The 8,955-nt window shown below is 39.2% G+C and overlaps 1 protein-coding gene across 3 annotated transcripts in view; it reads right to left on the bottom strand.

Annotated features, from left to right (window-relative positions):
* Nucleotides 1-4,083: 4,083 nt before the first annotated feature.
* LOC103462676 (trans-1,2-dihydrobenzene-1,2-diol dehydrogenase-like) overlaps nucleotides 4,084-8,955 on the bottom strand; it is a 22,984-nt gene continuing 18,112 nt past the window's right edge. The window contains exons 5-14 of one of the 3 annotated variants that reach the window (XM_008405605.2): nucleotides 8,772-8,899; nucleotides 8,484-8,634; nucleotides 7,767-7,872; nucleotides 7,579-7,675; nucleotides 6,895-7,006; nucleotides 6,559-6,722; nucleotides 6,196-6,448; nucleotides 5,358-5,482; nucleotides 5,070-5,220; nucleotides 4,084-4,539 (exon numbers count right to left, since the gene is read on the bottom strand). In XM_008405605.2, the coding sequence (XP_008403827.1) occupies nucleotides 4,430-4,539; nucleotides 5,070-5,220; nucleotides 5,358-5,482; nucleotides 6,196-6,448; nucleotides 6,559-6,722; nucleotides 6,895-7,006; nucleotides 7,579-7,675; nucleotides 7,767-7,872; nucleotides 8,484-8,634; nucleotides 8,772-8,899 (1,397 nt within the window). In that variant the 3' untranslated portion in view covers nucleotides 4,084-4,429. The remainder of the gene's footprint in view (nucleotides 4,540-5,069; nucleotides 5,221-5,357; nucleotides 5,483-6,195; nucleotides 6,449-6,558; nucleotides 6,723-6,894; nucleotides 7,007-7,578; nucleotides 7,676-7,766; nucleotides 7,873-8,483; nucleotides 8,635-8,771; nucleotides 8,900-8,955) is intronic. The other 2 variants (XM_008405606.2, XM_008405600.2) reach the window with 2 other exon arrangements.

The following is an 8,955-nucleotide window of genomic DNA, read 5'->3' as shown; positions in this document are numbered from 1 at the left end:
CTGGACAGAATTTCTAGGCGCAGCCGAGGTGTTGAGGGGATCCGTTTTGGTGGCCTTAGGATCGCATCTCTGCTTTTTGTGAATCATTGTATAAGTGTTTTTAAATACTTCCACATTTATAAATTAAGTCTTTTATAGACTAAAATTATMATCTCGGTCAATTAGTGGATCATTCTTTTACCAAAAGAAGAACTGAATGATGTTTATGAACATTTCAAAAACAGCTAGCAAAGGTAGATAAAATTTTGTGGTGGAAATAAAGGCTCAATATTCTATTCGTTTGTTTATTTCTTAAGTGTTTATGATTATTGGTTGTGATTATTCAGGCTGAAGAAATACTTTTGATACAAGCTCATGTATTATTTTTGTAATGTTTATTTTTTTCTTGATTTTAGGATGATTTTCTGAATTTGGGGTCTCAGGTTACTAAAAACGTACCACAAAACATTGTTTTTAAACAGCGCATCTATTGCATTGTTTTCTTGAACCTCCAAGAAAATATGTCTCCCCACCTTACACACGAAATCCCAAACATTAAAATGAATTTCTTTGCTACTTTGGTGGCTTTAAATKTAACCTCTTAACGGGAYAATTTCATTCTTCTGAGTAAAACTCTATAAATTAAATTAATTCTTCCAGTTCCTTTGAGATCAACTGTCCCTTGATTAAAATAATTGTAAGTATATTTTATTTGATTGTGAATCATAATAAGACTGATAAGTAGAGCATGGCAACTTGAAATAAAAGGGCTTTTCATAAATCATGAAAATACATTTTAAAATAAACATTAAATCAGGCTTTTTAATGTTTTTGAATAATACCTCAAACTTTGCATTTAGTCCAACAAATATTAGTCTAATATTTGCTGTTATAAAAAATCATAACAATGCRTCATGTTACGAGGTTGAACCCAGTGTAAAATTTGATCAGACTATAACAAGGTTGAACAGTCTAGCTGGCTWAACAACATTCCAACATTCAACACCGTTACAAAATCACTATTTTTGTAATGGGGTTGATGATTTTCCCTAAAAGTTGCCTTATGTCCACATCAGCAAGGATAATGGTTCCCAAACATTCTCTCCTGGGTCCTCCATATGGATTACAGATAGGGAGAGTTAGACTCTGGCTGAACAGTGTGTGTGCGTGTGTGTTGGGGGTTTGGAAGGTAGAAAGAATCTTAGAGACTCCTTGTTATCTGAGCCCCATCTCCAGACGAGTTTAATGGAGGTTGTGGGGGATTKACTTATTTTGGGGCAATTGCTGTAGCTGAACATAGACATCAGTAGCCTGCAGGCTACTTGTTAAACTTAAGGTGCTGTATTATTACCTAGTCATCTTTTAGCTAACATTGAGTTGAGTAAAGCTGTTGGATGCAGGCAGTCGGTTAGTTTGGGGAAAAACTGTGAAAAGTTCTTTGTGTATTGCTGGTTTGCTGCCATGATTCTAACATAAACCTGCGCAGCTCTACAAAGCAGCAGCAGGTTTCCGTCGCTGCCGCGCAGGTGTAAACACAGCGCGTGCGTCTTATCGCTCATGTTGCATTTGATGGCGGCTCGGAAAAACAGGTTACGACATGTTAACGGATTAAACAGTTTTAACTGCTGACAAAAGTGACAGAGGGCAAGAATATGGGAAGTGCAGATTGCAGAAGCCCCTAGTGTATCAAATTGACATAGGAATAACAGAAAGTTGGCCAGCGCACACAGCGTTCATCTTTTTTTTCCACACCGCTCCCCCCTGCAATGGCAAGCCCCACAGTTTGGGAACCTCTGAGCTAGGAGCAACATATGATATGAAAAGAAGAAATGAGTTTCAAATATCACTCTACKTTTTCCCCCAAACAACAATAAAATTTACATRCGTAACAAGCTGTATTACTAAATACCGTAACGTTACTGGCAAACAGGTAGAGAAGAAGCGCAAAGACTGTTTAGCCCAGTGGTTCCCAAACTTTTTCTCCTGTACCCCCCGCCCAGTGCTTTCAAAACTATTTCTCCCCCCGGGCTTACAAATAGCTGACTGGTTGAACGATGTGTATGAGCGAAGAGGGTGGGGGGCGGATTCTTAGCGACTCCCTGTTATACTCAGCCCCGGCTCCAGACGAACAAGGGGGGAGGGGGAATCAACTTTTTTGGGGGCAAAATGAATTGTATCTGAACATAGACATCAGTAGCCTACAAGCTACTTGTTGACAAGCTGTATTGATTTTAGCTAGCTAGTCACCTTTTACCTAACTTTACCTGCATCCAACAGCTTTACTCAACAGTCTGTTAGTTTGAGGGAAAAAAATGAAAAGTTCTTTGCGTTTTGCTGCCATGATTCTCACACCTGCGTAGCTCTACACAGCAGCAGCAGGTCTCCTTCAGTGCCACACAAACGTAAACCCAGCGCGAGCGACGTAGCGCTCATGTTGCGTTTAAAGGCGGCTCGGAAAAACAGGTTACGACATGTTAACGGATTAAACAGTTTTAACTGCTGACAAAATTTACAGAGGACACAGATATGGAAAGTGCGGAAGCCCCTACTGTATCAAATTGACAGAGGAATAASAGAGTTGGCCATTCTAAGGTAAAAACCCAGCGTATACAGCATTCCATGTTTTGGTTTTTATCATCCAGACGGCTTCCCGCGCCCCCTAAGAGGCGCGCYCCACAGTTTGGGAACATCTGGTTTAGCCAATCAGGACGCAGAACACAATACAGTGTAAAAAAAATTGCACAAAAACATCGGCGAAGCAGCGAGACCGTGAAAGATGAACCGCGCTATAGCGAGGGTTATTATACAGCTTCTTGTATAGGCAAGAAACTTTTCTAACACTTAAATTTCTTTACCGTGTGAGAGGGAAGAGAAATAAGTGATGTCACTTCCAGGGTACCGAGGAAATTGGACCAAAGCATTATTTATAAAAAATAAAAATAAAAAAAAGGAAGGATTGGCATGCTGTTACGGGATTGAAGAAATTTGTAGGGACATTATTAAAAAGTGCGATTTTATGAACAATTCATTTATTTTTCTCAGATTTCTTTTATCTAGGTTAAAGTTTACCAAAGATGGTACAAATAACAGTTACTGGGCATTATTTGACAAATATTGGTCAGCGAGGACATGCTCATTTGGCTGACCTCTACAACAACTCATAACATTTTTAAAAACATTTTTAAATATATTTGCATGTTGCAAATATATGGATATTTCCATTTCTTGATTTTCTCAWAAAGGTGGTTTGCATTATATGAAAATATTTGAGATAAACCTGTGGGACACAAAATGCACCGAATTCAGAGAATGACCCCGATTCTGAGAGTACATACAGAAAACAACCGTGTTATAGGCTGCCGGCTGAGTCTTCTCCCCCAGGACAACATGACAAAAGGAGGGGGAGGGGGCTATGTCTCAACTTTCAAATAAGCAAAATAAACCCTTTTTACACAACATACCTGACGAGAACATACAGCAAACAACCGTATTATAGGCTGCCCGCTCCAAGTCCGACACAAACAATAATTAACAGATCTATAAATAAACTGGATGCATTTAGATGAAAACAATACTCACCTCTCCCACAGGACAACAGGTCAAAAGGGGAGGGTCCAAGGGGCGCAAACAATTTAAAGACAATACCACAGAAGAAGAAATATAAAGGAGGGGCTTCCGCTCTTAAAAACAATGACTAATTTTTAGAGGCGTTTCAGTCAGGTAAGGAACACTAGAAAGGACAAAAATGTATTGTGTAATTATAACAAGAGAAAGACAACTAGGTTACATAAAGACTCACTGTCATGTTCTGCAACCACCTGTTGCAAGACCATGATTTTTTTTTTTACATTTTCTCTTAACCCTCCAGTTGTCCTCATTTTCTGTGTATAGGGAAAACGCATTCAAATCTCGGTCATTTTGACCAGAGGACAACACCAATTTAAAGAAAACTGCATTTTTTCATAACTTGCTGCAGATACAATTCATATAAAACAAAATGGTAGTCTCCATTGTCCGCTTTTACACAAATTTTAACACATTCAAGGAGACGAACTCCTACCATAAGATGTTGCTGAACAAAACATTACAGATGGGATAAAGAGATTTGCAATTTTAGAACTTTGCAATAAATTTATTTCACAGGTTGTCAAAGATTTTACATTTCATTGTTGACAGTGTTCAGCGAGTTTCAATAAATCTGTATACAAAGCTGGTGTGTAACATGTAAATATTAAACAGCTTCCTAACTGCTCTCATGTGGTTGAGAGAGGTCATCGAGTGGTTTACATTTCAAAAAATAAGTTAATCAAAGTTGGAGGTCAAGCAGCGTTTTCCTACAAAAATAAACACTTTTAATCACATGAAATGGACTATTCCGGAATTAAACAGAGTAAGTTGGTCTTCATTGTAAACTGGTCATATTAAAGCACAGCATGAGCAAGTTGAACTTTTACTGGCAGTCCTGGCTGTACACCCCTCCCACCTGCCGGCGGATCTCATCCTCCATTTCAGCCAGCAGCAGAGAGTCAGCATGAGGCATGACTGGACTCTCCTTCAGCCCTRCAAAGACAAACATACTGATGAGTCGGCTGCTACAGACAAATGTTCCACAGGTCAGAGATGAGTTTATGCAGTTGAATTTTAAACCTTGTTTTACAAGATGTCAATTGTTCACCTCTAGTTATGTTCAGTACAACCTTTTGTCAATACTTTCYATTTTTCCACAAATGTTTTTGATATCATAAATGTTTATTAATATTAGCAGAGCTACTTTATGCCTTTAGCTGGTGTTTACAAAGCAGGTAATGCAGAAAACTCATTGGTTTTTCTTGGAGCTGTTCATCCAAGAAAAATAAGAAAGGTTGTAGATAATACTGGTCCTCGAGGGCCGGTGTTCTGCAACTCCTAGATGTCTCTCTGGTCCAACACACTTTAATCCAACAGCCGATTCACCTCCTACGTGCAGTCAAGTTCTCCAGGGTCCTGCTAACAATCTCATTATTTGACTCAGATGTGTTGAAGTTGAGACACATCTAAAAGTTGCAGGCGACCGGCCCTCGAGTTGGAGCAAAATGCTGATGTCTCATTACCCTTGAGCAGACATTGGCGGACCTCCTCTGCTTCGTAACGCTTCCCTGTGCTGTTGGCAAAGTTTAGAGGCAAGTAGGGTTCAGGTACCGGATATTGGGTCTCCTTCTTATTAACAATCAGTGATGTGGGGCACCACATCGGTGAAGGGACCTGGAGCATGTGCATAAGATTAAAGTCAAACCAGTGCTTGAAGACACTTCTAATTTTTTCTACATAAAAACACTCAAAYTACTAAACATACTCAACGGTCTTTTTGAATTGTTGCCATGCCATCYTTGTTRACCTACCTGGATTTTGCCTTTTGTCCCAACAATAATGGCATCATTGTGCAGCTGGACCCCAGCAAAGCAGGTGAACATCGCCATTCTGTTTTTAGAATACTTAAGAATGACAGCCAAAGTCTCATCCACTCCTACAGTGATGAGAATATACAACACAGTGTAGAGAAAATACACAAAATACAGCTGCAAAAGCTGAAAATAAAAAGTTAGCCAATTTAGAGTTTCTACAAGGTCTATCAGGAGGTCAACATAGCTTTGGGAACATTCCTTTTATATCAGATTTGTAAGGTATGAAATGATCCATTTTCTAAGACCTGAAGTCCTTCAGTTTAATTTATGATGATTAATCTACATTTTCTTTATTTTAAAAGCATCTTTTTTTACATTAGTTAGAAGCTCTGAAATGACAGAAAACYATGTGCAGAGAAAGGTTATAAAATATATTCAACTACAGTAGGGAATTATTTACTGTAACAAAGCCAGAAAAATAAAGTTGACAGAAAGCTCAAGGTTTGTGTGAAAGCTGAAGATGCATCAATCCAACTTTTCCTTTTAAAAACCAAAAATCTTACTTTTGAAACAGGGTGGAAAAGTCTTTAGAATTTCACTAATCAAATCAGAGGCAAGTAAATATTTTCTGATTTCAATACAAGTTGATCAGCAAGTCTCAAGTCAAAATTTTAAAAAGTAAGCAGCTTTTCTTTTCAATATTCATCCCAGGAGGAATCTGCACACAAATATAAAATCTTAACTCACTTAAGTGTAAAGTAGCATCTCACATTATGTCACCGAGTTGGCACAGCCTCTGAGGTTACATGAAAGCCTCATCCCGTTAACTCCTTACCAGTTTCCAGGCAGACCCTGCTGGCTTGGATACTCTCYGGCTTCTCTCCTTTGTACACCATACTTATGAATTGAAGGCAATAGATACCAAGATCTAGTAATGCTCCCCCACCGAGGTCCTTCTGATCTGATCTTGGCATGTGGAACAGTGGCACACCAAAGTCYGCACGGACCATCTTTACCTCCCCTATGTACTCCTGAGCCAGCAGCTTTCCGATCTGCACAGAGGCTGGGAAAAAACGGGTCCACACACCCTGGAAAGAAAACATGTTTTAAACTGTTTAACTTTTGAAGGTCTTCAAGCTTGCAATAGTAAACTATACAGAGAAATAATATTTTCCTTCCTGGTTTGCTACATGCTTACCTCCATGAGGAAGACGTCATTCTTTTTGGCAGAGTCCAGAATCTCTTTCACTTCCTTGGTGTTCATGGCCAGCGGCTTCTCACACAGAACATTCTTTTTGGCATTTATGAAAAGTTTACAGGCCTTCAGATGGTATGGGTGGATGACTCCAATAAACACAACATCTGCACACAAGTCAAACATAACGCTGACTGATGCTCTTCAATATTTTTCCAGAAACRGTGTGAAATATTGAGAAAATTAAAACTGGATAAAAGGAAACATTTAATACTGGAGATATTGTAAAGGTTCAACATTAAAAATAAACTGAAAAACCTCTGGCAGATGGACACTGACCTACATCTGGATCTCTGGCTAGCTCCTCATAGCTGCCGTAAGCCTTAGAGATGTTGTGTTTTCTGGCAAATTCCTGAGCGTCCTCCAATTTACGAGCTGCAGCAGCCACAACCTGTGAAGTCACAAATGATGCACAATAACTCTAAATACTTTAGAGGTAAATCGTTATTTTCTTATTTGGTAAAGACATCCATTCCACTTTATTAAAAATCCTGCACAAGTAATCCGTTTTTGGGCCTTACATCTTTTTGGCACTTTCACTGGTCATCCAGCAGAGGGCATCATTCATAATGACTGAATTTGTTTTGTAGTTGGGGAAAAAAAGTGACATTTGCCTGACTGGTAAAAATGCATGACAGACTGTTCAAGTTAATTCTTAATTTCCAGTTCTGTTACTTCCACACTCATTTTCCAGAAAAAGCTACATGCGTCCTATTCTTTGCTTTATGGTAGATAGTTTGGTAACTTGGCTGTTAATCAAAATGAAAACATTTTACAAAATTGATGGTCGTCTGCTTCACGGCTCAACATGCGTGCTTAAGTAATTAAAGGGAAAAAAATCTTAAGTACTAGGAGGGAAATAAATACCTGGAAGAATGTTACTATGACACACACACACAAGGAGGCGTGTTTGATCTCAATCACACTTGGGATTCATATATCTGTTGCAGCAGGTGCACTCACCTGATGGTCTTCTGCAGGAAGAGTTTTCAGAGCCACAGTAAAGTCATGACTGATCTTTCCTGCRCTGCAGATTCCCCACCTGGTTGCCATGTTCCTCCAAAATGATTGTCAAGAACAAAAGCAGAGCAAGTTGGTCTCCATTGTAAACTTCTTGTATTTAATTAAGCATGAATAAGTTGAACATTTACTGGCAGTCCTGGCTGTAMCCCACTTCCACCTGCTGGCGGATCTCATCCTCCATTTCAGCCAGCAGCAGAGTGTAGGCATGAGGCGTGACTGGACTCTCCTTCAGCCCTGCAAAGAGATACACTGATGAGTCRGCTGCTAGACAAATGCTCCGCAGAAGTTCAGAGATTAGGAGCTCATGCAGTTGACTTTTAAGCCCCGTTTTACAAGATGTTAATTGTTCAACACTAATTTCTGCATCACAAATCTCGCCAAAAACTGTCTGGGTTGCAACAATTGTTAGCTACCCAAGTAACATGCCTTACGTATTTCGGGACACTTTATATCTAATTGCGCATAAAATTTTTTTACAAGGTGAAGTGGTAAAAAATGCTCATATTTTATTTTTTAAAAATACTGATCGATAATTGACTGGTAGATCTTCCAAACCATTGCTAAATATTAAGGATTTCCATTATAAATTACGTTTCTATTTATGTACGATACACAGKGTGTCTATATATCCAGCACTATATTGAACAGTGACTGTTGAATCTTGTCTGGTTGCGTTTATGAAACAGTTTTGACAGAAGCCATCTCCACAAATCACAACTCTTTATTTGTGATTATACAGAAACAGCTTCAAGCACAAAATTTTCTTCTGTGATGGTTCTGGAATCTTAGATTCTGCAGTTAATGGTACCAGACTTGCAGAATGCAAAATGCTGATGTCTCATTACCTTTGAGCAGACATTGGCGGGCCTCCTCTATTTCGTAACGCTTCCCTGTGCTGTAGGTAAAGTTGAGAGACAAGCAGCGTTCAGGKACCGGATGCTCAGTCTCCTTCCTATCAACAATGATTGATGTGGGGCACCACATCGGTGAAAGGACCTGGAGCATGTGCATCGGATTAATGTCAAACCAGWGYTTGAAGACACTTCTAATTTCTTCTACATAAAAACACTCAAACTACTAAACATACACAATGGTCTTTTTGAATTGTTGCCATGCCATCYTTGGTAACCTACCTGGATTTTGCCTTCTGTCCCAATAATAATGGCTTCACTGTGTAGCTCAACCCCAGCAGAGCAGGTAAACGTTGCCATTCTGTTTTTAGAATACTTAAGAATGACAGCCACAGTCTCATCCACTCCTACAGGGAGGAGAATATACAACAATGTAGATAAAAGATGCCAAAACTCAAAATAACAG

The sequence above is a fragment of the Poecilia reticulata genome, linkage group LG3 (assembly GCF_000633615.1).
Source record: "Poecilia reticulata strain Guanapo linkage group LG3, Guppy_female_1.0+MT, whole genome shotgun sequence".
Classification (NCBI taxonomy): Eukaryota; Metazoa; Chordata; class Actinopteri; order Cyprinodontiformes; family Poeciliidae; genus Poecilia; species Poecilia reticulata.
The sequence above is the reverse complement of the archived record's forward strand: the minus strand, read 5'-3'. Positions and strand labels throughout refer to the sequence as shown.